The following is a 25,434-nucleotide window of genomic DNA, read 5'->3' as shown; positions in this document are numbered from 1 at the left end:
AAGAACGGTGCAGCCCGCAGGAGGCCCAGGCTGGCCCCGCTCTGGCGGCCCTGCCCGCCCTCCCGTCCTGCCCCCTCCGGTGCCGGCGCGCGCTGTTCTCGTGGAGCCCCTCCCACTGCAGGCCGTGACCTTGGCGGGCCCCTCGGGGGGGGGGGGGGGCTGCCCCGCCCGCACACATCGCCTACAGCACGTGCCGAGGCCGTGGCCGGTTGGCCGGCCCGTGCACTGCGCGGTGGCTAGGACAGAGCCCGGCGCCCGCTGACGCGCACAGACGCGGAGTCAAGGAGCGGCAGTGAAAGCGAGTGGCGGCGTCCCCCGAGAGCGCGGACACCCCAAACCCCTCCCGGTGTCCAGGTCTGCATTTCCCTCGTCTTCGGGGGCGCTTTCCTTTTGTTTTGGCATCGCCACCCTTAGAGGAGGGGGTCCCTCCCGCAGGGCCAGGGCCGGGAAAGGTGGGCGCTGGGCTCCGCCTGATAACCGCCTTCGCGGGCGCTGACACCCGGCCGGTCCGCGCTGGTACCCCGCCCGGTGGGGCCTCACCTCCGCCCCGGCTCCCTCCCAGCCCACGGGAGCCCACGACGTGGGGCCCTACCCTCCGGGCCCCGAATGCGCCCGCGGTCGCCCCGCCCCCGGCCTGCCCTAGCAGCCGTTGCTAAGGGGCGTGGCTCGACCGCGGAGCCTCGGAGAGTCCCGCGGGCTCATGAATATTTGAGCATTCAAATAATGCCCCGGCCCCGTTGCCATGGCGCCCAGGGCCGCAACCCCGCCACCGGAAGAACGACCCCGAGTCGGAAGGCGCGCCCCGCGGCGGAGGGCGCCCGGCCCGTGGCACCGAGACCGACCCCTTTGGTGAGAGCCCAGCACACCTTTGGGCCTGGGGCCTCAGGCCTCGCTGCACCTCCCCCGTGCCTGGGGGGAAACTGAGGCCGATGGCTGCTCCAGGATGAAGCAGCAAAGCCAGTGGGGGCTCAGCGGTACCCCCAGATGTCCAATCTGGTCTCCAGGGGCTCAGCCCACGACCGGTAGCCGGGCTCCGAAGAGTTCCCAGGCCCCAGGGTAGGAGGGACCCCAGGCTCTGCCCCTGCAGGAGAGGAGGAGGTGGCGACCCAGACTCCCTTAGTGGGGACCTAGGAGAGACTAGGCCCTGCCCGCAGCGCCCCTCCCTCTGCAGCGAAGGGGGGAGGCGTGGAGTGGACCCAGATTGCTGCTGAGCCAGGCCAAGGGCTGGCATTAGCCTGGGCCACGGAGGCAGAGAGGCCACCCGAGTGGCAGGCAGGGTGGCCGCAGGGCCCCGCGCAGCATGGACAGGTCCAGCCAGTGCATGCACGTGAGGGGACAGTGCACGTGCAAGCTGCAGCCAGCGACCCAGGCCCTGCTCCTTGGACCCGAGACTTTTGGGGCCGGATGGGACCGTCCGCTGGGCCCAGTCCAGGGTAGGACCGCTGGTCGGCTGCTGTGAGGCACAGAAGGAAAGGGCGGCGGGCTTGGCCCTTCATGCTGCCCACGGGCCTCCTGGGGCTGCAGCCAGACCAGCCCCTGCACTCCCCACACCCCAAGGCTGGCAGGCCTGGGATGGGAGCGGGCAGCGTAGTCCCAGGAGGCACGTGCTGAGGTCCCCAGCCAGGCTTGGGGCTTTTCGCCCACTGGAGAAAGGCAGACGGCAGAGGAAGCTTCTGGAAAGAAATCCTGGCTGGAGACCCGATGAGTCTGTATGGTGGGGCTCACCTGCATGGCCTTCACCTCCTTGGATCCCCGGTGTATGGGTCACCTTCCAGATGAGGCCACTGAGGCACACAGAGCCCGCGCAGCACCCCTCCAGCGCCTCTGTCAAGGCCCAGCTGGCCACCCCCCAGCCCAGGCACGATGGAGAGGGTGCGGCTTGAGTGTCTGCAGGGCCCGAGAGATGAGAGCAGCACTGGCGTGGGCACGCGCCACACAATCCCTTCGGAGAATCGGGGGGAGCCTCTCTCCCGTGCGTTGCGGGCGCAGGAAGTGAGCATCCTGCCTGCCCGGGCCCCGCAGCCTGGGGCTCGCTCAGCGGAACGCGTCGTAAAACACAGAGGACCCCAGAAGGAGTCAGACTTAGGCGGAAAGTCAATCCAGGAAGGGCAGGAGGGGATACAGGGCAGGAGTCAGTGAGGCCTCAACCCACACTGGGGGGCGTTCCCAGAACATTCCAGGCGGACTTCCGGCTCTACCCCTGGACATGATTCTGGGATCTGGGGTCAGGCCAGGCATCTGCATCTTTAAGGAGCAGTACCAGGTGAGCCTGGCGCAGGTGTCCAGGGACACGGGCTCCCGTGGAGCCTGAGGGTGAGGGGGCTTGGGAAGGACAGGGTGCTAGGCGGCCAGCCCATGAGAGTCCAGAGAGGCAGACCTGGGACCCCTTTTGCAGAGAGGATGGTCAGTCACCACCCGACTGTCTTCCTCATCAACCCGTCCAGGTGCCCCATCAGGATGATCCAAAGGACCTGAGGGCTGGTGCCTACACTGACAGCCCCAAGCACCTCCACACCTGCCCACTTCTGCCCTGTGACCTCCTCCCTGCCTGTCCCAAGTCCCCTGGGCACAGCGACCTGGCCAGGAGGCCACGCCAACTCCCTCCTGCAGGTGCCACCTGGAGACACATGCTGCCTCCGTGCCTGGATGTTTGACCCATGGTGGGAAGAGGCAGTGCCTCCAGGTGAGGGGGCTCAGTGGGTGGAGGGGTGGGGTGCTTGGGAGCCTGGTCCCAGGCCCCCAGGTGTGGAGACACACACACAGGGCCTGAGCCAGTGGCTTGTTGCCGGCCGCGGCTGACGGAGCGAACGTGACCTGGGTCCAAGTGGCCCCCTCAGGCCTACAGCCTAGGCAGGACCTCCGAGAGGGGAGCCTGGGCCCAGCACCCCCGCTGCGGACCTTGGAGGATGGGGTGCCCCCAAGCCCGCGGGCAGGCTGAGACTGAGAGGCTGAGAGGCCATCAGAGCCAGGCAGGAGGAACCCCACGGGCTTGCCGTGCGGGGTCACCGCCAGGCCGCGAGTGCGAGCAAGAGCCGAGGCTTCGTAGCTCTGCCCTCGGCCTCTCCCAGCAGGTTGCATGTGAATGGACCAGGCCTGCAACAGAGCCCACGGGCCGTGGCCTGGCACAGCCGCTGTTCGAGTGCGGGAGCTGGGCTGGCAAGGACCGTACAACCCTCGGCCACAGAGCAAGGACCCGGGCAGCCGTAGGGACAGCCATGGCGAGCGGCTGGTACAGGAGTACCTGTCACCTGCCCGACTGGTGAGCGCTGGGGGGCTGGGGCTCAGGCCGCAGGGGTCTGCATGGGGCACCACTGTTCCAGGCCCGATGTCCAGCCAGCCCTCTGGCCTGGATGAACGCTCTCAGCCCTGCGGCGTCCTCAGGGCCGCCCCAGGCATCGGGGACAGCGAGGCAGGGAGGCTGGCAGGCATCGCCCAGTGCACCCGTGGGCCAGGCATCAGCAGCCGCTCCGCGAACCGCTCCGGGAGCCAGGGAAGCCCCTAGTTGGAGCAGCTGCTGCTCTGGGGGGAGGCCGGGCGGCAGACCGTCCAGGTGCGGGGCGCACAGCAGGTGCAAGCTGCCAGGGCTCCCTGAAACCGCGGGCTAAGTAGGGCACCCTGCACCCAGGGCAGGCTGTGTAAGTGGGCTCCACCGCGGGGTCCTGCTCGCTGACGGGGGCAGCTGGTGAGGCTTTCTCCCAAAGCCCCCGCTCCCACCCTGGGGCCACCAGGACACGCGGAGCCTCGTGACTCCGGTTCCCACCCGCAACCTCTCCGGGCAAGTCGGCGCCTCACGCGGTGGGGGCCACGCTAAGGGGCCCCCCAGGTACAGCCCCCCCCCCCACATGCGGAGGGAAGCCTGGCTGCCCGGGGTCTCTGCCCCACCCACCCCCAACGGCTCTCAGAAGCCTCCGCACAGCCTCATCAGTGAAGGTGGAAGCAACTCGGGCCCGGCCCCTGCCCCACAATGCAAGCTGGCTCCTGCACGGGCGGCCCTCCCGTGGGCCTGCAGGCCCAGGGCTCCCCGCTGTCTTGGGCCAGCGCGGACCCCACCGGGACACCTCCCAGCCGCTCCTCAGCAGCCCTGCTCCCACCCCAGGGCACAGGTTCGCCGCTGCAGGCCACCTCTCTCCCACCTGCCCTGGGGCCCTGTGTCCCCCGCACATGTGAGGCCTGGGTTCAGACAGCCTGGGTGGGCTCATGGGAGGGCCAGCATGCCCGGAACTTGGGGGATGCTCCCGTCTTGGGCCATCCTGGAGCCACAGGGAGACCAGGCTGCAGTGACAACAGCCTGACTCTGAGAGGGCACCCGGGGCACTGGCCCACCTGTGCATGGAGCGGGCTGGGGACGGCGCTCCCTGCCGGGGACAGTGGGACAGGGAGGGTCCAGCCTGGCCACACAGGGAGGGCCAGGGGCAGGGCACCGGGAGGGCAGTGAGCCCCGCCACACCCTGGCTGGACCTGGAGGTGGACCCAGCCTCGCCACCCAGCCGGTGGCTCCACACACCAGGAGCTGCGGTAGCCGCGGACATTCCAGGTGTTCACATGCGTCTCTGTGTTTCGTTTCCTTTTCATTTTGTGTTCATTCACGGTGGGGGGGGGGCAGGGCCCAACGGGGGGCACTGCAGGAGTAAGCAGCACTCACGTCCCCCCAACCCGGTGCTAAACCCACCGTTCCACCGTTGAGTTGTTTTGTTGTGGGACCTGTTGGAACAGCATCTGGGCAGCCCCACAGCTGGAGGCAGAGGCAACCCTGGGAGGGAGTGACCACTGTCCGGTTCCAGGGCTCAGTCCTCATCGATTTCTGCAGCGGGCCCTGGCCCAGGTAGATGACCTTGGACTGGTGAACATGCTGGAGATGTGTGTCAACACCCGTGAGAACAGCCTGGGGAACTTTGGTGAGAGCCCCTCCCTGTCCACACCCTGCTGCTGGCGAGTTCAGACTTCTGTGCGAGGTCCCGTCCACTTGAATGCTGCCAGAGAAGCTCTGGTCTTTGGACCACTGCCCTCCATGGGCCTGCCCTGCACCCCACAGGCACGCCCTGCACCCCACGAGCCTGCCCTCCACCCCACAGGCACGCTGTGCACCCCACGAGCCTGTCCTGCACCCCACAGGCCCATCCTACACCCCACAGGCATGCCCTCTACCCTACGAACCTGCCCTGCACCCCAAAGTCCCATCCTACACCCCACGAGTCTGCCTTGCACCCCACAGGCCCATCCTACACCCCACAGGCATGCCCTATACCCTACGAGCCTGCCCTGTACCCCACAGGCCCATCCTACACCCCACAAGCCTGCCCTACACCCCATGAGACTGCCTTGCATCCTACAGGTCTGCCCTGCACCCAACAGGCCCGTCCTACACCCCACAGCTGTGCACCCCATGAGCCTGTCCTGAACCCTGCAGGTCTGCCCTGCATCCAACAGGCCCATCCTACACCCTCTGCAGGCACGTCCTGGGCCCACAGGCCCCCCTGCACCCCTCTTTCCAGGGATCAGGACTGTCCCGCAGGGTCAGTGCCCTGTTCTTCACAGGAGCCGCTGCTGGGGCTCCGACAGCCATGGAGCACAGAGGCAAGGGCCACCGATGCCCCGGGGGGTGCAGGGAAGGGAGGGGAATAAGGCCTTGCCACCCGCCTGTGGCCCACAGGGAAGCACCTGCCCAAGCTCAGCCAGCTGAAGCTGAACGGCAGCTGCCTGGGCTCCGTGAGGTGAGTGCCCCTCTCGGGCCTGGGGGCGGGGAGGGTCCCACGAAGAGGCTCCCGGGTGACCTGCCGTCTCCGCCTCCCGGCCCTCGTGCCCACCCTGCCAGCCTGATCCCGGGACATGTAGCTCGTGTGACCGACCCCCCTGTTGGGCGGAGGCACCTGCTGAGGGCGACACAGGCCACCCAGGGCCCGCGGTCAGCGTCAGGCCGGTCACCCCAGGCTGTGCGGCCGACAGGGTCTCCAAGGACCCACTGTGGGGTGCCTGGAAGGTGCCCCCGACCTTCAGCAAAAGGTCCCCAACCAGCAAGGGGTGTGTGGTGGGGGCCCCCACACCGCCGAGCCTTCAGGGGTGGGCATCCCCACGCCGGGGGGGCAGGAGCCGGGGCGTGCTGGGGCCCATCAGCCCCGCGGGTGAGCACGGCCTCGCGTACAACCCAACAGCATTTTAATGATCAACTTGAAAGATAAAATTCGAAACTAAGGACCGATGAACGTCCTCCGTGTACCTCACTGGCTGGAAAGAACAAAGCGGAAGCACAGTGGGGCCGTTTTAGGTGTTCAGGCAAAGCAGGCCGCACGGAAACACGGCTGGTTTGGGGCGCCTGGCGGGAGCAGTCAGCGCAGCGTCCGCCTCTCGGTTTCAGCTCAGGTCATGATGTCAGGGTCCTGGGATCGAGTCCCGTGTCCGGCTCCGCGCTCAGCGCAGGATCCTGTCTCCGTCTGCCTCTGCCCCTCCTGCTAGTGCGCTCGCTCTCCTGCTCTCGCTCGCTCTCTCCAATAAACATAAATCTAAAGAACAAAGCGGGCAAGCAAGCACTGCTGGTTCTATGTAGCCAGGGCCAGCCAGCATGAGGCGGGGGATTCCAGTCGGAGTTCTAGAAAGTTCTCCAGGTGTTGTAAATGGGCTCCAGGCACCCAGTCCCGTCCAGGTGAAGCCGTAAAGATCCTTATCAAGCAACCTCAAAACTGCCCTCTCGATCCTCCTCACGGACGCTGCTACCTATCAGATAAGCATCGAGGAGAATTTAACAGGACACTTAAGGATCTGGAAATGGAAGCAAAGAAAACTGGAAGGCCACCTGTCCCTCGGTGTGTGGCCCCAAGACCCAGAGCGGGAAGCAGCGCTGCCGCCCCCCAAGGGTCTAGATGCGGGCATCTGAGGCACACCGTGCTTGCGCAGGGAGGCCGCGGCCTCACGGACGGGGCGACACCTTTCTGGGCTAACGACGACGGAAAATCGCATTTATTCCTTCCCCGTTAAGGCACAGATTCGCTCGGAGGAGAACAAAGTCCGTAAAGAGCATATGACACGAGGATGAAGGTCACGAAGGCCCGTGGACGGTGTCATAGAAGCAGGAAATACGACACACCATTTGTGACGACACAAAATAGTCAATTCCAAGAACGGTGACTCGATGGTAAATGGCAAGGACACGCGCTCTGCCCCTGGCCGGCAACAGCGAGAAACGCAGCGAGCCCTGCAGTTCTTTCTGTTCTCAAATCCCGAAGCTCGGCCGCGGGATGTTTGCAAACGTCCACGGGTTGAACGTGGACAACAGTTCGGAAGAGGGAGCTGCTTGGACGTAACGGTCCCGCGGACTGAGCTCAGGACTAGCCTGTGACGCTCCAGACGTTAGGGCGCCTGTCTCGTGGTTTCTGGGCCCTCAGCCAGTCTCCCCAGCAGGTGCCCCTCTATCCTCATGTTCCCCCGCCCCGGGCCTGACGGCTTCTGCAGCCGCAGGCCCTGGCACGGGGGGCCGCAGGGGGCGGGCGGCCTGAGCTGCAGACACTTACTCTTGCCTGGTTGTGAGGTGGACGTCGAGACCCAGGCGGGCAGCGCTGGCTCCCCCCGCATTGTGGGTGGGAACCCCCTTTCCTCTCGCCCCGTGGGGCTTTGCGGGCGATTTCCACGTTCCTGGGCTTGTAGAGTGACCCGCCCAAACTCTGCCTTTGCGATCGCAGGGCATTGGCGCCGTGTGTATCTGCGTCCACGTGTCCCCTTCTGAGGACACCAGTACCCACCCCACCATGAGCACCCACCTGAGCTCCCGATAGGGTCTCGTGCTGGACGGCTGGCGGTTAGGACGGCTGCATGTGCGTTTGGTGGGGCTGTAGGCGACACGATTCACCTGTAACAGGGGAAGTGCCCTCCTGTGAACCCGTAGGAACAAGCGGGTTCCCAGCACTCCTCCTGCGTCGGTGTGGGCAGGTGGTCGCGGGTGTACACTGTCCTACACCAGCCACCGGGAAGAGGATGGCATGGGGACGCGCCTCCCCACCCACCCCACTGCCGCCCGGCCCCGGGCAGGACCCCAGCCCCCTGTGAAACCGGGGATCCCTGACACCAGGAATTCCCACGTTTATAGTGTCTTTATGATCACGAATGAGGTCCCGTTCCTGTTGTGTTTTCTGGGTGATTATCACAGATGCAGACAAGCATCCTGTGGATGGAGACATTCTGCAAATCAGCGAAACCTCACGGAGCCTTACACACGGGTCTTATATCTGCCAACATCGTGTCTTTATTTTGTCCCTAGAAATACCGCCAAACTCACATTGATTCGAGGAGTCTGTTAACTCCATTGGGGTTTCAGTGAGTTAGGAGGCTTGCCTTTCACTTCCCGGCCCTGCTCCTTTTCCTTACTTTCTGGCGCCAAGGGTGGATGACAGGCAGCTCGTGCTCGGCCTTTTATCCCCAGGGCTGCGTGCATGAGCAACTCTGCACGGCGGCGACAGGGCCAGAAAATGGTACTGTCCCTTCCGGCCATCAGTGCGCAGGCTCCGGGGCCACCGCCACCTCCCACGCCAGCAGCAGCGCTACCCGGGTCACCGCAGCACCTGATACCCTTTGCTGGCAGTGATTGCCTGGGTGCTCAGGGACGCCCCTCAGAGCCCCGGCGCCGTGCTCCTCGCGTTCTGGGATCCAGGCCAACTCCTAGGCTGTTTCTCCCTCTGCTTGTTCTTTTCGGCTGCTCTAACCTTGAAACTTTTTTTTTTTTAAGATTTTATTTATTTATTCATTTATTCATTCATAAGAGGCAGAGACACAGGCAGAGGGAGAAGCAGGCTCCCCGCAAGGAGCCCGACGTGGGACTCGATCCCAGGTCTCCAGGATCACGGCCCAAGGCATATGCTCAACCACTGGGCCACCCAGGTGCCCCTCTCCTTGTTCTTTTTGCAGTTTGCTTCTGTCCTTTTTCCAGCTCCTTGAGCTAAATGCTCAGCTTAACTGTTGTCATCCTTCCAGGTTTTTTTTGATAAATGTTTCGAAAGATATAAAATTGTCTTCAGGTACAGCCCCGGGCAGGGTCCACAAATTTGGCACGCTTTGTTTTTTGTCATCACTTCTAAGTATTTGGTAATTTTCCTACTTAATCTGAGAAGAGCCGGAACCTGTTATTCCCAATCTTTATTCTTCTATAAAAACGGAGCGCCCCACTCTCAGCCGGGCTCGCAGCCGCCCAGCCTCCCCCGCCGCCGGGTCCGGCCGCGTGCCTTGGGTGCGAACCACAGACTCTGAAAACAAAGGGAATGAAACCACGGTCACCAGCTAGGAAATGAAGACAGACAAGAGGAATACTGCAGGAAACCCAGTCAAGGAGAGATTGCACAGGAAGGCAGGAAGGACCGCGACGAGCACAGGCCGCCGCCGTCCACGCTCGTGACTGTGACCGTTGCAGGAGGAAACCGGGGTTGTAGAACAGAACAAATACTCAAGGATCAAAGGAAACTCATCAGACATAAACGAAACCTTTCAACTACAGACGGAAAGAAGAGAATGAAAAGCGGGCTGCCAGCGGTCCCTAATACAGCTACCCGGGTCTTTACCCCGGAGAGGTAAAATTCGGAGGCGGCCAAGGAAAGAGACCATGTCTTCTTCTTCTTTTTTTTTTTTTTTTTTAAGATGTATTTATTTATGATAGACATAGAGAGAGAGAGAGAGAGAGAGAGAGGCAGAGACACAGGCAGAGGGAGAAGCAGGCTCCATGCAGGGAGCCCGACGTGGGACTTAATCCCGGGACTCCAGGATCGCACCCTGGGCCAAAGGCAGGTGCTAAACCGCTGGCCACCCAGTGATCCCCAAGACCACGTCTTCTTTTAAGAGGAAGAGGAAGGAAGTCTTCCTTGGGCTCCTCCACGGACACGCGCACAGCAGAAGATGGGACCGTGGGAAGGAGGCCTGACCCCAGACTTCAAGGCCCAGCCAGCGTTTCTGAATGAGTTAGAGACCCGGAGTGGTTTGATTAGCACCCGCCCCCTTGAAGGGGTTGCTGGACACGATGTCAGCCAATTAAAAGATGATGGGAAAACCCACTCACGGCAACAGGCTGGGGCACACGCGAAGTGTCCCGAACTGAACGGCAGAGGCCAAGCTGGCCAGGTGAGGGGTGTGCGCGCTGGGCTGGGGTCTGAGGGCATCATTGCATGTCTCAAGGAGGGGGCAGGGGACGAGCACGGGCACATGGGAGCGGGGCCATGAGGAGGAACGTGGGGAGACCATGCGGCAGGGACAGGAGAGACCGCGGGCCGGGGCCTGGGAGCCATGCTCGGCTCCACCCCCAGCGACTGCCCCCCACCGGCTCCTCCCTGGGGCGGGGAAGCCCCAGCCAGGGCCCCCAGGGACCTGCTCTTCCAAGCTGGGCTCCACACCCTCCTTCCCAGTCCGAATGCCCGAGAAGCTACTGCGAGGATAGTCAGAAACCTTGGGGTACCCGCGGCACGGAAGGGAAAAGGCAAAACACGGTCCCAGAGGAGCGCGGACCACCCAGGGAAGGGAGTCAAGCTTCCAAATGTCATCGTCCGAGATGAGACACGGGAGATGTGGCTTCTTGGTATCTTGCAAACAATCGCAGGCCCAAGGAAAGATGCGAGATCCTGAAGGCGCTGCGGCGCGGACGCGTGAGGGCCACGAACCGGCCACGTACAGTGGCAGAGCAGTGCCGGAAGGAGAAGGAGGCCCCAACACCTCCTCCAGGACGGGCACACCAGCGGCAGAGCTCCGGGCCTCAGCCTGGGGACGCAGGCGCAGTGCAAAGCACACACCCTCGAGAACATCCCAGAAGCCGGCGGGAAGGAAAGGGACACAGAGGACAAGAGGAGCCTGCGGGGCGGGGCCGGGGGGGGTGGTGTGGCAGGGACAAGGCCACGACAGGGGCCCGGGCGAGGGTCTTGCAGGCACAGCTGGCTGCAGGAGGGCTGCAACAGGAGGAAGCCATCCAAGAAAGGCCAGAGGGAGGGGGGAGGGAGGGAGAAGCCCCCCAGGGTGGACCCCATGGGCAAGGGCCACAGGCAGCAGGTGCGGCCCCAAGTCATCCAGCACCAGGGCAGCACCACCCACCCCGCCCCGCCCTCCCCGCTGCGGCAAGGAGGGAAGGCAGGGGGGCAGCGGCTCTGGGGCCCCTAAGCCTGCAGGCGGCCTCCCACGGCCACGGGTCACCGGCACCCTGCAGGTGGACAGGGCCACGCGTGGGGGGTGGATGGGCGCGGAGGGTCTGGGCCTTCACGGACAGGCGTGGCCTCCAGCCCAGGACGGTGCTGACCAGCTGACCTGCCCTCTGCAGAGACCTGGGCACCTCCCTGGGCTGCCTGCAGGTGCTGTGGCTGGCTCGCTGTGGCCTGACTGACCTGGACGGCGTTGGCTCCTTCCTGGCCCTGAAGGTGGGTTTGGGGTGCCCCGGGCTGGGGAGACGGTGCCAGGCCCTGCCCTGGCTGAGCCCCCTGCTGTCCCAGGAGCTCTACGTCTCCTACAACAACATCTCAGACCTGAGCCCGCTGTGCCTGCTCGAGGAGCTAGAGGTGCTGGACCTGGAAGGCAACAGCGTGGACGACCTGGGACAGGTGCGCTACCTGCAGCTGTGCCCGCGGCTGGCCACACTCACTCTGGAAGGCAACCTGGTGTGCCTGCGGCCAGGGCCCAGCCCTTCCAGCAAGGTGTGTGTGCCGGGCACCCCAGCAGCGTATGCACAGTACGGGGAGGCACCCTGCGCCCCCCCCCACGGCCCCAGGGGCCTCTCTGCCCACCTGCACCCCGTGACTTGTTCACCATCAGCTCATTCTCTTCTATCGCTGGAGAACTTCTGGGCCAGGACCAGACCCCACAGGGCCCCCCACAGGGCCCCGCAGGGCCCCGCGCACACCCGCCATGCCCCCCAGCCCATACGGCACCCCCATGAAGTGCATGCACGTGACACATGAAGCCATGCATGTCTGCGCAGAGAATCACACACCCACCCCTGTACAGGCCCAGTCCAACGGCCCCTCCATCCCCCACACGCCCCCGTGTGCCCTATGTGGAAATGCACTCCTTCCTCCTGGGCCCGTGCACACCTGGAGCTCACACTTGCTACCCTCCTGGCCTCGGCTGGATGGTGCCAGCGCACAAAGCTGCCCAACCCCTGGACCCTGGCTGTGAGCCAGAGAGTGAGATCACACTGGGGGAGAGCGCGGGGTTCCCACAGTCCCCCCTGGGAGCCAAGAGTGACCCAGGCCAGCCCTGGGAGGGTGGGGCAGCATCACCAACCCTTGCTCCCCGGCCTCGCCCTACGGAGGTCTGGGGAAAGCAGCCACAGGACAAAGCTGGCCTGAAGGCCCCCCGGACCCAGGCCTGCCCGACCCGTCCACCCTGCAGGTGCCCCGGGGCTACAACTATCGGGCAGAGGTGAGGAAGCTCATCCCCCAGCTGCAGGTCCTGGATGAGGTGCCGGCCGCACACACTGGCCTGCCGGCCTCCTGGAAGCTGGACCAGGACTGGCTCATGGTGAAGGAGGCCATCAAGGAGGCCGGTGTCTTCGATGGCCTGCTCCCTGGGCTGGGTATGCCAGCCATCCACCCGCCCTCTGGCAAGGGCCACCCCCCCAGCCTGGAGACCTTACCAACGGAGCCCCAGAAGAGGGGGCACCCCCACCACCCCCAGGGAGAGAGCTCTGTACCCTGGCTCCCCCAGGCCTCCCGAGATGGACGGCCACATTTCCTGCCCCTTCCAGGCTTTACCCTTGGGCTCCCAGAGCCCGGGATAACCTCCCCGTGAGCAGCACCTGGGGGGCGTGTGGGCCTCCAGACACACAGATGTTGGGTGGCAGGGCTCCCTGTCTGTGGACAGTCTTGGCCGCGGGTGGGGTGGTTCTTGGGTGGGCCAGTTCGCGGGGGTTTCAGTGACCTCTGATTTTGACCCCCGGACAGATCATCCCCATGGAGCCAACATTCAGAGACTCAGCTCCGAGCTGTTCTTGCCCGACACCCAGCCTCGGGCCCCCAGGCCGTGGCCCCTCTCCCTACTGGTCCCTGGGGGTCCCCTGCCTGAAAGCCTGCTTCCCAGGGACCCAGCTCCAGAGGATGACAGCAGCAACCTCACCCACGGTAACTCACCGCCCTCGGCACAAAGCTGACCCTGCAGCCCCTCAATGCCAAACCAGACCCAGCCACACCCTCGTCTGTAGGTGCTGGCCGGGTCCTCTGCGGGAACCCCACCAAAGGCCTGCGGGAGCGCCGACACCAGTGCCAGGTATGCCCTGCCACCCGCAAGTGGGTCAGGACTGCAGTGCTACCCCAGGGGCCCAGCGTCCTGGCCTGGCGGTACCCTGCCTGCAGGCACTGCTGGCCACATGCCCCCGCTCTCCCACAGCCAGAGACGTCCTTCCATCTGCAGGGTACTCCCCACCCGGCCCCCTTGAAGACTGTGCCCCCAAACCAGCCCTCTGTCTCCCCAGGCCTGGGCAGCACCGGAGCCGCTGCCCCCACACAGGCTGGAGGACTCGGCTATGAGTGCCTCTATCCCAGGGCCTGACCAGACAGACAGCAGCGGCGACCTCCTGGCCTTGGCTAGGCTTCCGGCCCACAGGGAGCTGGGCCTGTGGTGGGTGCATGTCCTGGCTGCTGGGAGGTCATGGCTGGGGCTGCCTTGGTACCCAGGTTGGCTGGAGGAGCTGGCCGTGGGGGCCTGAGGCCGGGGGATCGTCCCAGGGGCACACTCATTTGGGATGAGCTCTAAGGGCAGGGCGGCAGCCCTCTCTCCCCTCTAACCCCCTCTCTGGTAGGTCCCTGGAGTCCCAGCAGGAAGGTGCCACGGCCTCCGGGGGTCCACGGAGGAGCCCTGAAGAGCAAGAGGACAAGTCTAGGCCCAAGACTCCCTCCGGCCCCCCGTGCCTGGCCCCAGGTATTGAGAATGATCCCACACACGGCCCCAGACCAGCGTTCATCAGCTGGGGCCCCATCCTCAGCTGGACTCGGCGAGGGGCTGTAACAGGGAGGTCCTCTCCTGGGGGGCTGCTTACAGGCGAGGGGTTCCAATCCCTGAGCCCATGGGATCAAAGGCCACAGCAGCTGGACGGAGGGGTGTGAGCAGGGAGTCTGGACTGAAACAGAGGGCAGGCCCACTGGGCAGGGAGCAGGGCACAGGCCCACAGAGGGGAGAGGGCACCAGACAGGCCAGGAGACCGAGGCAGGGAGGTGGCTACGCTTACTCTGCACAGAGGCCTGTGCCAGGCTCAGGACACCGGCTGCAGAGTGACCACGGCTGAGTGGAAGACCCCTCACCCAGCAGAGCCCAGGGAGGCTTCCTGGAGGAAGGGTCTGAGTTGACTGGTAGAACCCAGTGGGCAAGCCTGGGAAGGGGCAAGCAGGGGCGGCAGGTGCACAGGCTTAAAGGGGGGCTGAGTGGCCCTCCTGTGGCTGGGGAGTAAAAGGGCCAGGAGGGAACAGGGGCACGGCAGGCAAAGCATCTGGCCTTCCCCGCGCTGGCCAGTGCAGGGAGGGGCTGGAGGGGGGTCCTGGGGGGTGGGGGGAGAACAGGCAGGGCAGCGGGGTGGAGCAGTGACAGACAGTGGGAACTCAGGAAACAAGGGGTACCGGAGCCTCCCACCCCAGGCCAGGGCCAGGTGAGACGTCCGGTTTGCACCGATGGGGGTGCCAGGGGCTCACTCGACGCAGAGGTTTAGGACCTGGCCCAGGGCGGCCACCCTTGGTGATGGGACCCAGTGACCCAGAGCCAGAGCCCAGGCCAGAGGTGGGTCTGGCCCCAGCAGCAGCCCAAAGTCATGGGGCTGTAGAGCCACACTTCCCAGGGGAACCCAGGAATGCAAGAGAGGGCTGCTGCCTTGGGGTAGGGGCAGTGAAGGGCTGGGGGAGAGACCACAGTGGGCACTGCCAGCTTGCCTGTGGTGACCCCCACCCTCTGGGGCCCCTCGTCTGACAGGCTATCTTTGTTTTCCAGAGCCTTTCAGGACCTTGGGCTGTAACCTGATCCCCTGTCCCCCCAAGATGCCTTCTGATTCTAGCCACAGCTCCTGGGGGGCCACAGGCCTGCAGTTCCAGAGGCGCAGGCTCAGAGCTCTGTGCAGCTTAGGGCCTGGCCTGGGCCAGGGAGCTGGCCTGGGGCAGGGGCTGGCTGCAGGGACGGCTCTGAGAGCCCTGGAGGTGACCTCAGGCCCAAGCCCTCGAGCCCAGGGATGTCCAGGCCCAAAGGCAGCACCAGATTCAGCAGCCAGAGTCCCTGGCCTGCGGCGCATGCTGCACCTGAACCCTATCACCCCAGCCCAGGCCCCCCCCAGTGTAGCCCCCACCCCCCCACACTGCCAAGCTGCCGGGGACCCCATGTGAACTCTGACTTCAGGGAGCCCGGGGCTTCTTGGGGAGTGTGTGGGACTGGGTAATGGCTTGACACAGGAGAGACCCTTCCTGGTGGAGGGGAGTCGGGCATAAGAAAAGAGGCCAGGCTGAGCGGGTCAGCTGCCCACTCCTCCCACGGGGCCTGGCTTCCCAGGAGGAAGGGGCAGGGGAAGGCCTGGAAGACAGGCTGGGCCCGCGCCCGGGGGGTGGGGGTGGGGGGGCGGTGGTGGCGGGCCCCAGCAGCGCCCTGGCAGGCCCTCCGGAGGCCAGGGTGCAGCCAGGCCTCCCATCCCCGGGCACCGGTGCGGCTCCTCGCCCACGCGGGACGGGCGGCCAGCTCCCTTCCCTTGGGGGGAGGGACCCCAAAACCAAGCGAATCCTTTTTGACTCCGGTGTACATAAACGCGGTTTACTTCGTTGGTGACGTTGGTTCAATATATGATGCAGCTGGCACGGCCTGCCTCCCACGACTCTCCCCCAGCGCCGCCCCTCGGTCCGGGCACCCAACCTCCGTGCCTCGCACCCCCCGCACCCGCTACACCCGTACGTTAGGGCCCGCGGTGACCGGCGGGCAGGGCAGGAAGCGGAAGCCGAATCTGCTTTCAGCCGTGCTCTGCACCGAGAGCGCCACCATCGGGCAGCTCCGGTCCACGGTTTTCCTGCACACCTGCGGGCGCCGGGGGTGCGGGGCGGGAGGAGGGCGTGGTCGCGAGGGGCGGGGCATGCGGGAGGGCGTGGTCGAGAGTGAGCGAGGGGCGGGGCCAGGGCAAGGGGCGGGGGCAGGAAGGGCGTATAGGGGCGAGGCGCAGAGGGGGCGGGGCAGAGGAGGGCGTGGGGGTTCGGAGTGCAGGGGGGGGCCGTGGAGGGGCGCGGGGGGGGCGGGGCTCCGGGCACAGCCCGCGCACTCGCGCACTCACCAGGACCCTGGGCTCCTTCCTGGCCTGGCGGTCCTCGAGGCACAGCCCGGTCTCTGCGAGGGGCAGTGACCGATGGGGTTGGCCGGCCTCCCCCTCCCCCTCCCCCTCCCCCTCCCTGCCGGCCGCCGGCCCTCCGCGTCCGCGTCCTCACCGGGGATGGCGGGCAGACGCTCCGGCGCGCGGGTCCCGGTGGCCTCGGGCGGGCGGAAGAGCTTGCTGGCGCTCTGCCGCGGGAAGGGGCCCCGCGTCCCGGTGGGGCGAGGGCGTCGTGACACGCGGAGCCCGCCCCCCGAGGGAAGGGCGGTCCTGGACGGAAGGGGCCTGGGGGGGCAGGGCGGAGGCCTGGAGGTGGTCTTGAGTTACGGGGTGGGGGGCGGCCCCAAGGGGACTGGAGCTGAGGCTGGGGAGTGGTCCTTCGCAGGGACTCTGCGGAGGCCGTTTTTGCAGGGGGGAGGCTGGGAGGTGCTCACCGGGGCCTCCGCTGTCTGGCCCGGGGCTCCCGCGCCCTGCCCGCACGCGAGTGCTGGGTCCCGGGCATCTGCTCCAAGGTGGCGGAGGCAGGCGCGGCCTCTGGGAGCGGGAAGCGGTCAATGGACAAGTCGGCGTTGTCCACGAAGATCCTTGAGCCGCGGGACACGCCGTGGGGGGCCTGATACTCACTCAGGACCTGTGGGGCAGCCGGGAGGGGCACGAAGGTCACCCCCACGACGCGGGGCTCGCCCCCACCCCGCCCCCGACTGAGATGCATACTCACCTCGCCCTTGGGGTTCAGGAGGAGAGTCACGCATCCTCGGTTGAAGTGGAATCCCAAGGACGAAGGCAACTGCTTCTTCGTGCTGCGGGGCCCCTCACCCCAAACCTGGTGCACGCGGCAGGGGGGTGGCAGGGTTAGGAGGGAGGGGGTCCCAGCGGAGCTGCGAGGGTTCGCAGGCAGTGGGGCGCACCGTGACGTGGTGCCGAGGCGCCAGCAGCGTGCCCGGGGGAAAGCGGTACATGCACACAGGGAAGTCTTGCACAAGCTGCTGCAGCGTGAGGCCACTCAGGTCCACGGTCTCCTCCAGCGACTGGTTGAGGACACGTACAAACCTGTCCCGGCGGCTAACAGCAATGATCTTCAGGCAGGAACCCGTCGGGCTGGGCAGGGAGCAGGGAGGGTAGGGGCACTGCAGACAGGCTCGGGCACTCTCCCCTGGCCGCCCCCGGTAGCAGACCCCCTCCTGCTGTGGCCTTGCGGGGTCACCCCCTCACCTCCAGCGGCGCCTGGGAGGCCCGTGCTCTGGACCTGCACAGGGCTCCCCCGTCAGGACAGTCTTGCCAGGCTGGTCCTGATGGGCTTTCCGGAGATCCGGGGAAAGGAGACCTGTTGGAAGGGGCACCTCCAAATGGAGCATCCACTGGGGACATGTCATGCGAGGCCAGACTGACCTGCAGCACGCTGAGGGTGGACTGGGGAGAAGAACAGCTCCGGGGGTCCGATCCAGAGCAGGAGGGATGGCGGGACCCTGGAGGCTGAGGGAAGCAGGGGGATAACTCCAAGAACCAGGGGCAGGGGGTGGTACTCCCGTGAGGGTGCCTCCGCAGCAGCAAGCATCACCTGAGACCCCCCTGGCCCCAGGAGTGAGACCAGAGAGGCCCCAGCGGCCTTGCCCCAGGCTGCTGTGAAGGTCAAGCTGTTGGGGGACGCTGTGTAGGGCTTTGGGCCGAGATTATGGCCCTGCGGGGGGGGGGGGGGTCATGGGGGAGACCCACTCCACCTTCAGTCTGTGTCTGCATTTCCCTGCTGAAGATCCTCGAGTGGGCCTCGGTGGGCTCAGAAGACTTGCGGCCCGGCGAGCGAGGCGGGCGTCCTGTCACCTTCCGCACTCGGCATCGCGCAGCCAGCTGGCCACTGCTGGAGCCAGAGTCCGTGCCCCCTGAGCTGCTAGTACCCACCAAGGGCAGGGTACTCCACTCGACACTCTTGAGACGCTGTTCCATGTGTCGTCTACGCAGCTCCGAGCCCCACTCACCTGACAGTGAGGCCTCTGGGGGTGACAGGGGCCGTGGGTGCCTGTGGGCCACGGTCGGCTGATCTGCTCGTTGCCCGCTGGCTTCTAGCCCCCCCAAGGTGGGTGGGGCAGCCAGGGGCCCCGCCTGGGGAAGAGCCTCAGGAGCCCTTTCCCTTCACCATGAACCTCGCCCTCTGCAGGTGGGAGAGCTGCCCTGGAAGGTGTAGGGGACTTGGGCCAGGACACCTGGGGTAGACCTTGGGGTCCACCCTCCCCGCGCCCCTAGGGACTGCCTGACTGGCACAGTTACTTTTGGTCTGAGCTGCACTCAATGTTGGTGAAGAGGTTAGGATACCGCTGGGCAATGCTGTTCCAGTCCACATCCTCCAGCCGGAAACCCTGGCCGGGAAGCAACAGGCATGTGGCCCTCCCTTCCCAAGGGGCTCCAGCTGTGAAAGCTCGTGGGGAGCCTTGCTCACCTCCCCGGCGGAGGGGCCCTGGTCGCTCTCAGGGAGGTCGCTGAGTTCCAGCAGGGTTTCTGCGGTTACCACCTGCCAGAGGGGAGTGGAGGCCAGTGGGCAGGCACCACGGGAAGGAGCCTCTCCCCTCTGACCTCACCGCTCCTGAGGCCACACTTGCCCTGCGTTCTTCCCAACGGCCCTGGGGGTGGGGCGGGGCTGGGGTCGGGGGACAGGCTTCCCAGGCAGGCCAGGGCTAAAGCACCTGGAGGGGAGACCCTGGCTGTCCAGGGGAAGTCCGAGGACTGGGGAGGGGACGCGGGAGGCAGGGCGGTGGGCTGAGGGGAGCTTACCTCCACACTGCCTGTGGAAGATCGCAGTATGCGACCCACCCAGGAGGAGCGGGCCAGCTGCAGGAGGCAGGACTTCTGGAAGGCCTGCAGCTCAGCCTCCAGCTGCTGTATGGTGGTCGCGGTCTGCAGCAGACGTTCCTCCAGCTGGGACTTCTCCTGTTCCAGGAGAGCGCAGAGGTGTGCACAGTCTTTTCCAGGCACCGACCCCCACGGCCAACCCCTGCCTGGGCCCTGATCCTCACCCCAGCTTGTGTCCCCCGCCCAACTCCCTGATCCCACCTGCCCCTCACCAGCTGGGCCTGTTCCTTCTGCTTTTTCAACTCCAGAGTCAGCTTCTGAACCTTGTTCTGCAGGAACCTTTCCTGATTGCGTGCACCCCTGGGGGAAGGGGCGATCTCAGCAGCTCCCACCTTGAGGTCAGCAGCCAAGGAGGGGGGATGGAGGGGCTCCCCTTCACTGACATTGGGGGCCCAAGGGCCCAGAGTTCCACTGGGCCAGGCCAAGTCCAGCTCTGGGAGGTCTGGCTTGTAGGTGGGGGTCTAGGTCCAGTGGCTGTAAATGTGTTCAGAGTTAGGGTCTGGGTACATTCAGAGCATATTCGCTTTTTCAGGGTTAGGGTGGGGGGTGAGGGTCCAGGTGAGGGTTAAGGCTAGAGGTACGGTCAGGATAAGAATTAAATTGGAGTGCTGGTCAGGCCCAGGGGTTGGGGATAGGGTCAGGCGAAAACCAGGAGCTCCGGCCAAGACCGAGGCTGGGTGGGGCTGCGGGCCCAGCACTCTGCTGCGCACCTCTCAGGTGGGATCCCAGCCACCTCCTGCAGGACATGGCAGTGCCGGGCATCCGGGCGGTTCTGGATGGCCCACCTCAGAGCCTGGATCTCTAGTTCCCGTTGACCCCAGAGCAGCCGCAGGGCGCGAGGGTCCAGGGACTCAGGGGTCAACCTGCAATGCCAGTGATCAGGCCCTGCACTCTGGCTGACCAGACCCATGTGGCTGACCACCCCTCCCTCCCTCCCTTACTGCAGGTTGGTGGAGAAGACCACCCGTGAAGAGCTGGGCTTCGTGTCCTGTGGGCACTTGGGAGCCACTGGGTCTTGGAGTGTGCCAGCCGGACGCTCCCGGGGGCCATTGACCAGTGCTTGGCCCACAAGGGATAAGGGGGCCTCTTTCTTGGCTTCTTCAGCCTCTTGGCAAGACTCAGGGGCCATTCCTGATGTTCCTGGGGGAGCTGAGAGGATGATGTGGCTGTCGTCCTCGTGTCCCATGTGTGGATACCCCTGTGGGGCTCTCCTTATGTGGCTGCGAGTGTGTGCCCACGTCTGACAGCCCCAGACAGCACCACTTCAAAGAGGCACATGTGTGCAGGTGTGCACACGCACCCCACGGGACACTGAACTGCTGGTCATGTGTACACCCGTGTCTGTGTATTTCTGACCAGGACAAGGCAGCAGGTCACCCCCTCGCCGCCCCGCAATGTGTCACCTGGGCGTTTGCACATTTCCTGTTGTCCTCCCCCTATCATCCTTGCCTTCTAGGACCCGAGGTCCTGGTCCTTTGCCTGTGATGCCCCCAGGCCCAGGCCTTACCCCCAACACTCACCTGAGGCCTGAAATCCAAACAGACCTAGGGAAAGAAAGGCTCTATAGTGTTGCCATGGATACCAGCACCTAGAAGGGGAGGGGCTCTTTGTTACCAGGAGCTTCCAGGGAGACCCCAGAGCAGGGCCCTACGACCTGGGCCCACCTCCTGACCCAGCCTGAAGGAGAAACTCTGAGAGGCGGGGTTGTTGCCCAGCTGGCCTTAGCAGGCCCGGGGGCCCAGAGTGACCAGCAGGGCCTGCCATAGTCACACACAGTGTGCCACCCCAACCAGCCTTGGGGAGGCTCCCACAGCCTGACTATGGCAGCGGCGGGGGCATTGCTGCCCGTGTATGGGGGCTTGCCGGGCCCTCACCTGCTGCGACCCCCCTCCTGAGTGCTTCCCGCAGCCTCTCGGCACTCAGAGGCGGATGCCCACCTACGTAACCCCCAAGCCAGGAGCCTCCCCCTCCCCAGTCCATCTCCACCACCTCGGGGAGCTCTAGGGACTCTCAGAACCACAACAGTTCCCTCTGCCCAGAACAGAAATGAGGCGCCAGACCTGACACAGACCGACGCCTTCCAGCCTCACCCCGCCCCGCGCTCATTCACCCCCGCTTTTCTGTAGGACTTCCTGTGCTGGGGAGCAGGCGGGCAGGAGGACCCCCAGGGCCCAGCGTGCGGGAGCGGAGCAGGCTCGGAAGGCCTGGTCCCGGACAGCACTGAGGTGTCCTGGGCTCGGCCTCCCCAGGGCACGGGGTGCGGATGTACCCGTCTCCAGGGGCTGCGGGCAGGAAGGGGGGAGCTCAAGGTCTTTGTCTGGCCGGCCCGGCCCTTGAGGGCGGCCTTCTCCCCAGCAGGGCGGTCGGCAGGGCTGCAGCCGGAGAGGCCAGCGCGCGCCAGCCTCCCGCGGGGCTCACCGCTCCCCGACCCGCGAGGCCCGCGCACCCGCCCCGATGGAGGCGGGGCGGTGGGACCCCAGCCCTGGGCCCCCGGCGGCCCCTCCGGGTGCAGAGGCTGCGGGGTCCACGCCGGAGCCCCTCCCTGGGCAAGAGACTCATCGGGCCCGAGGCCCCCGAGGGAGGCGGCCCGGGACACCTGTCCCACGCGCCGCCGCGGGCCGGGGACGCGCTTCCGCGTGCTTCGCGGTCCTGGGGCGTGCGTGGACCAGGCTCGGCCCGCCCCTCCGCCCCGCCGAGCTCCGCCCACACCTGGGCGCCGCCGGGGGCGGGGCGGGCGGGGAGCCAATGGGAGGGGCGGGGCGCAGGCGGGGGAGCCAATGGGCGCCGGCGCAGGGCGGGCGGGGCGGCGGCGGGAGCCAATGGGGCGGCGCGGGGCGGGGCGCTCGGGCTGCGGGCCAATGGAGTGGCGAGCCGGGGCTCGCCCGCGGCGCTAGAGGCGGCAGGTTGCGGCGGCGCCGGGCGCCGGGCGGCAGCCCGCGGAGTGTGGGTCCCCGCGGCAGGCGGGCGCCCAGGTGAGCCGCGCGGGCCCCAGGTCCTCCCGCGTGCGGGCCGCGGCCTCGGGAGGCAGCCCCGACGAGAGGGCGCGGGCTGGGCGGCCGTGGGGGCCGCGCCGCACCTGCAGCGGCCCGGGGGCGAGCGCGGCGGCTGGCGGGAGCGGGAAGGGGCCCCGGGAGCCGCCGCGTGAGCCGCGGGGGAGGGGGCGTTCCCATGGCAGCGGGGAGCCGCGTTCGCTGCGGGTGCCCTGCGGTGCCCGAGGACGGCGTCCCGCGGGAGGGGCCGTGCCCTCGGAGCCAGGTGAGCGGGGAGGCAGGAAGTCCTGGACCTGGTTAATGGTTCGCCTTGTTCCGGTAGTGGGGCGGGGCGAGAGCGGCCTGCGGAGCGGGGAGCTTCCAAGTGCTGCTGGAGGGGCAGTGGCTGGCGGCCGGGGGGCTGGTCTCACTACGTCCACCCCGACAACGGGCACGGGAGAGCCGGCCGGACGAGCTGGGGGCAGGCGGGGCCTGACCCTGAAGCCTCTGTCCTCCCTGCCGGACAGGGATGCTCTTGGGGCTGGCAGCCATGGAGCTGAAGGTGTGGGTGGACGGCATACAGCGCGTGGTCTGTGGGGTCTCGGAGCACACCACCTGTCAGGAAGTGGTCATCGCACTAGCGCAAGCCATAGGTGAGTCCTTCCAGGCACGGTGGGCCGACAGGTGGGCCTGAGGTGGGCCTGGACCCGGCCCCTGCCCCCGGGAGGGTGGGGCTGGCTGCTGATCCCCCTGCCCTCCCCCAACTCCTCAAGCCAGGTGGACGGAGGGTGTGTGCCATCGGGGGAGGGACTTAGGCTGATCCGTGTTCTCCTACCCCAGGCCAGACGGGCCGCTTTGTGCTTGTGCAGCGTCTCAGAGAAAAGGAGCGGCAGCTGCTGCCTCAGGAGTGTCCGGTGGGTGCCCAGGCTACCTGTGGACAGTTTGCCAGTGATGTCCAGTTTGTCCTGAGGCGGACAGGGCCCAGCCTCGCTGGGAGGCCTTCCTCAGACAGCTGCCCCCCTCCCGAGCGCTGCTCAGTCCGTGCCAGCCTCCCCTCGAAGTCCCGGCCGGCGCTGGGCCAGGAGCAGCGCAAGGCACTGACCCTCAGCCTCGGGTGCCCTGGGCTGACCAGCCCCGCGCTGCCGGAGCCTGTGGCCCCCGTATCACCGATGCCAGGCTCCTGCGCGGACCTGCAGGGCCTGGAGCGCAGGGTGCGGAGGAACGCGGTGGAGCTGGGTCAGGAGGCCTTCTGGGAGCAGGAGCTGCGGCGGGAGCAGGCGCGGGAGCGTGAGGGGCAGGCGCGCCTGCAAGCCCTGAGCGCCGCCACCGCCGAGCATGCCGCCCGGCTACAGGCCCTGGATGCCCAGGCCCGTGCCCTGGAAGCTGAACTGCATCTGGCCTCGGAGGCCCCTGGGCCGTCCTCGCCCACAGCGTCGGCCACTGAACGCCTGCGCCAGGACCTGGCTGCCCAGGAGCGGCAGAGTGCGGAGGTGCAAGGCAGCCTGGCCCTGGTGAGCAGGGCCCTGGAGGCAGCCGAGCATGCCCTGCAGGTAAGCCCACGGGCCCCCGAGCCCCTGCCCATGTTGGGGTTGGGCTCAAGGTCGGTCCCCTGAGGATCCATGTGCCCCAGGCCCAAGCCCAGGAACTCGAGGAGCTGAACCGGGAGCTCCGTCAGTGTAACCTGCAGCAGTTCATCCAGCAGACGGGGGCTGCGCTGCCACCACCCCCGCGGCCAGACAGGGGCCCCCCCAGCACACAGGTCAGAGTGGTCCTGGAGGGAGGCCGGTGGGGGGGAGGCCCGGCCGAGCTCCAAGCTGACCTACTCTCCCCGTAGGACCTTCTGCCTCCGGCCAGAGAAGAGCCCCTCGCGAGAACCGCCCAGAATCCCACTCTAGTGTCCAGCCTGAGCCCAGAGAGTACGTCTGCCTTCCTCCCTTCGGGCGGGACAAGGTCTTCCTGGGGCCTCCCCAGGCCCCTCAGCCTATGTCCTTCCCACAGTTGCCCCAATGAGGGAGAACTCCTGGAGGTAGTGGCTCCTGCCCCGGAATGGACGTCCACTGCCAGCCCCACCCCAGGCTCCCATGACATGAGCGAGGACAAGGCCAGCCCGGCCCGGACAAGAGAGTGGGCGGCCCCAGAGGTCTCATTCCCCGTGCAGTGGGGTGCCCTGGCGCCCTGGGCCTGAGACAGAATGCCCCCGAGCCTGGGGTTTCCGCTGTGGGGAGCAGGGGGAGGCTGAGGACACCTGCCCTGGCCCTTGCCAAGCCCACCAAGCCCCCTGGAGAAGGGGGGACATTCAAAATTCGTTACGCCTCAAGGGCCATGGCTCCTTCCTGGGGTGGAAGATGTGTAGACACTGCTCCACCGGTGGGTGTGTGCTCGCGTGGGGGGGGGGGACCCTTCACCATGCCCGTGCACATGCACAGGACAGGTGTGCTGCCTCCCCTCCCCCAACCTTAAAACCTCAATAAATTGCCCCAAATGGCTTGAGTGTGTCCTGAGGCTGCACTGGACAGAGTCTGTGGGGCCAACACTTGAGACCAGCCAGGGTCACAGGGAGTCCCCCAAACTATCTGGGGCTGGCCACAGCCAGGGCTCTTGAGAAGGAGGTCTCTCAGGGACCACTGGTCAGTGGGGTCCAAAGCTGGGTCTTGTAGGGCCTCAGATTTCAGCTCCTGCGCCTATCCATCCCCAGGGGCTCTCCTTGGCCGCCCAAGCCTGGGTTGGAGGTTGGACAGTGTGGGCCTTACAGCAGCCTCAGCCCTGCCTGGGCGTCTGTGTGGACCCTCTCTAATCTGCTTCCCTGCCTCTGGCCTACTCCAGGAGCAAGAACTGCCACCCCATTGGGGTGGCTCCTGGATGTGAGGACTCAAGGACGTGCCAGACCTGCCTATCAGGTTTACTGAGGTTTACTGCGAGCTTGTGGGGGCGGGTCCCCAGACTCCTGGTTGGCCAGGACCAAGGAGCTTTGCCCAGAGGAGTTTTGTAGGTCCCTCCACTTCCCAGGTGGGTGTGTAGGCCCTGCTGTGTTCCTGCAGCCTTGAAACTAGGGCAGAGAGATGTCCAAGTCATGGTGCTCATCCTGATCCCGGGTGACTGCGGGTGGGGTGGGCTGCGGGTCCCACCTGTGAGCACTGCAGCTAGTGATGGTTAGAACCCACAGGCTCGGAGCAACCACTGGGGAACAGGTGGAGGCACCCTAGATGATGGCGGTCTTTGTGCTGAACTTTGGGAGTGACCGAGCCCTCTGGAGTGGCTCCTGAGCTGGGCCTGGTGTTCCCTACTTTTTTTGGGGCCAACTGTAGGGGACATGAAGTCCCGAGTAAGGAGCAAGGAAGCCACCCAGAGCACAGCTGGTGG

General features: G+C 66.1%; 3 protein-coding genes and 1 long non-coding RNA gene across 18 annotated transcripts; 3 read left to right on the top strand and 1 right to left on the bottom strand.

The window, feature by feature from the left end:
* The first annotated feature begins 195 nt into the window (after positions 1 to 195).
* LRRC56 (leucine rich repeat containing 56) lies at positions 196 to 15,735 on the top strand. Of its 9 annotated transcripts, none has more exons than XM_072791239.1 (13): positions 196 to 354; positions 2,445 to 2,683; positions 3,072 to 3,259; positions 4,808 to 4,895; positions 5,651 to 5,711; positions 11,270 to 11,366; positions 11,439 to 11,546; positions 12,337 to 12,520; positions 12,888 to 13,064; positions 13,145 to 13,209; positions 13,415 to 13,560; positions 13,742 to 13,860; positions 14,917 to 15,735. In XM_072791239.1, the coding sequence occupies exons 3-13, from the start codon at positions 3,083 to 3,085 to the stop codon at positions 15,300 to 15,302; spliced, it is 1,608 nt and encodes a 535-aa protein (XP_072647340.1). In that variant the 5' UTR covers positions 196 to 354; positions 2,445 to 2,683; positions 3,072 to 3,082; the 3' UTR covers positions 15,303 to 15,735. The 9 variants fall into 9 exon arrangements, with proteins under 9 accessions (XP_072647340.1, XP_072647339.1, XP_072647343.1 ...); XM_072791238.1 differs by having other exon boundaries at positions 11,439 to 11,639; positions 12,388 to 12,520; XM_072791241.1 differs by having other exon boundaries at positions 197 to 354; positions 12,388 to 12,520.
* On the bottom strand, positions 15,707 to 21,725 carry LMNTD2 (lamin tail domain containing 2). 7 transcript variants are annotated; one of them, XM_072791225.1, is made up of 16 exons: positions 21,375 to 21,725; positions 20,509 to 20,693; positions 20,047 to 20,254; positions 19,816 to 19,968; positions 19,318 to 19,405; positions 19,028 to 19,183; positions 18,696 to 18,767; positions 18,527 to 18,615; positions 17,983 to 18,278; positions 17,477 to 17,588; positions 17,173 to 17,362; positions 16,983 to 17,087; positions 16,699 to 16,895; positions 16,380 to 16,549; positions 16,229 to 16,281; positions 15,707 to 15,978 (listed from the first exon to the last, which is right to left on the bottom strand). In XM_072791225.1, the coding sequence occupies exons 2-16, from the start codon at positions 20,546 to 20,548 to the stop codon at positions 15,847 to 15,849; spliced, it is 2,061 nt and encodes a 686-aa protein (XP_072647326.1). In that variant the 5' UTR covers positions 20,549 to 20,693; positions 21,375 to 21,725; the 3' UTR covers positions 15,707 to 15,846. The 7 variants fall into 7 exon arrangements, with proteins under 7 accessions (XP_072647326.1, XP_072647330.1, XP_072647333.1 ...); XM_072791229.1 differs by having other exon boundaries at positions 20,626 to 20,693; positions 21,375 to 21,724; XM_072791232.1 differs by lacking the exon at positions 21,375 to 21,725 and adding an exon at positions 21,196 to 21,364 and having other exon boundaries at positions 20,626 to 20,693.
* Positions 19,005 to 20,251, top strand: LOC140612959 (uncharacterized). Its single transcript, XR_012014076.1, has 2 exons — positions 19,005 to 19,443; positions 20,052 to 20,251. It is a non-coding gene; the product is annotated as an uncharacterized lncRNA (long non-coding RNA).
* Positions 21,726 to 21,948: 223 nt separating the features above from the next.
* Positions 21,949 to 24,560, top strand: RASSF7 (Ras association domain family member 7). The gene is given in 7 exon segments (XM_072791224.1): positions 21,949 to 22,077; positions 22,602 to 22,727; positions 22,915 to 23,624; positions 23,705 to 23,833; positions 23,909 to 23,948; positions 23,951 to 23,990; positions 24,073 to 24,560. Coding segments are annotated over 6 exon segments (1,230 nt in total). The 5' UTR covers positions 21,949 to 22,077; positions 22,602 to 22,603; the 3' UTR covers positions 24,260 to 24,560.
* The last annotated feature ends 874 nt before the right edge of the window (positions 24,561 to 25,434 follow it).

Source organism: Canis lupus, chromosome 21, assembly GCF_048164855.1.
Source record: "Canis lupus baileyi chromosome 21, mCanLup2.hap1, whole genome shotgun sequence".
Lineage (NCBI taxonomy): Eukaryota > Metazoa > Chordata > Mammalia > Carnivora > Canidae > Canis > Canis lupus.
The sequence above is the reverse complement of the archived record's forward strand: the minus strand, read 5'-3'. Positions and strand labels throughout refer to the sequence as shown.

What these genes read in the sequence shown, in the direction of transcription:
- LRRC56 (XM_072791233.1), top strand. Translation starts at nt 3,083, where the DNA reads ATGGACCAGGCCTGCAACAGAGCCCACGGGCCGTGGCCTGGCACAGCC. An exon ending in TGGCCTGCTCCCTGGGCTGG is followed by an intron (nt 12,521 to 12,887) that starts GTATGCCAGCCA and finishes ACCCCCGGACAG; the next exon opens with ATCATCCCCATGGAGCCAAC. An exon ending in CAGCAGCAACCTCACCCACG is followed by an intron (nt 13,065 to 13,144) that starts GTAACTCACCGC and finishes CCTCGTCTGTAG; the next exon opens with GTGCTGGCCGGGTCCTCTGC.
- LMNTD2 (XM_072791225.1), bottom strand. Translation starts at nt 20,548, where the DNA reads ATGATAGGGGGAGGACAACAGGAAATGTGCAAACGCCCAG. An exon ending in GGAAATGTGCAAACGCCCAG is followed by an intron (nt 20,255 to 20,508) that starts GTGACACATTGC and finishes TCATCCTCTCAG; the next exon opens with CTCCCCCAGGAACATCAGGA. An exon ending in CCTCCCAGGCGCCGCTGGAG is followed by an intron (nt 17,363 to 17,476) that starts GTGAGGGGGTGA and finishes CTCCCTGCCCAG; the next exon opens with CCCGACGGGTTCCTGCCTGA.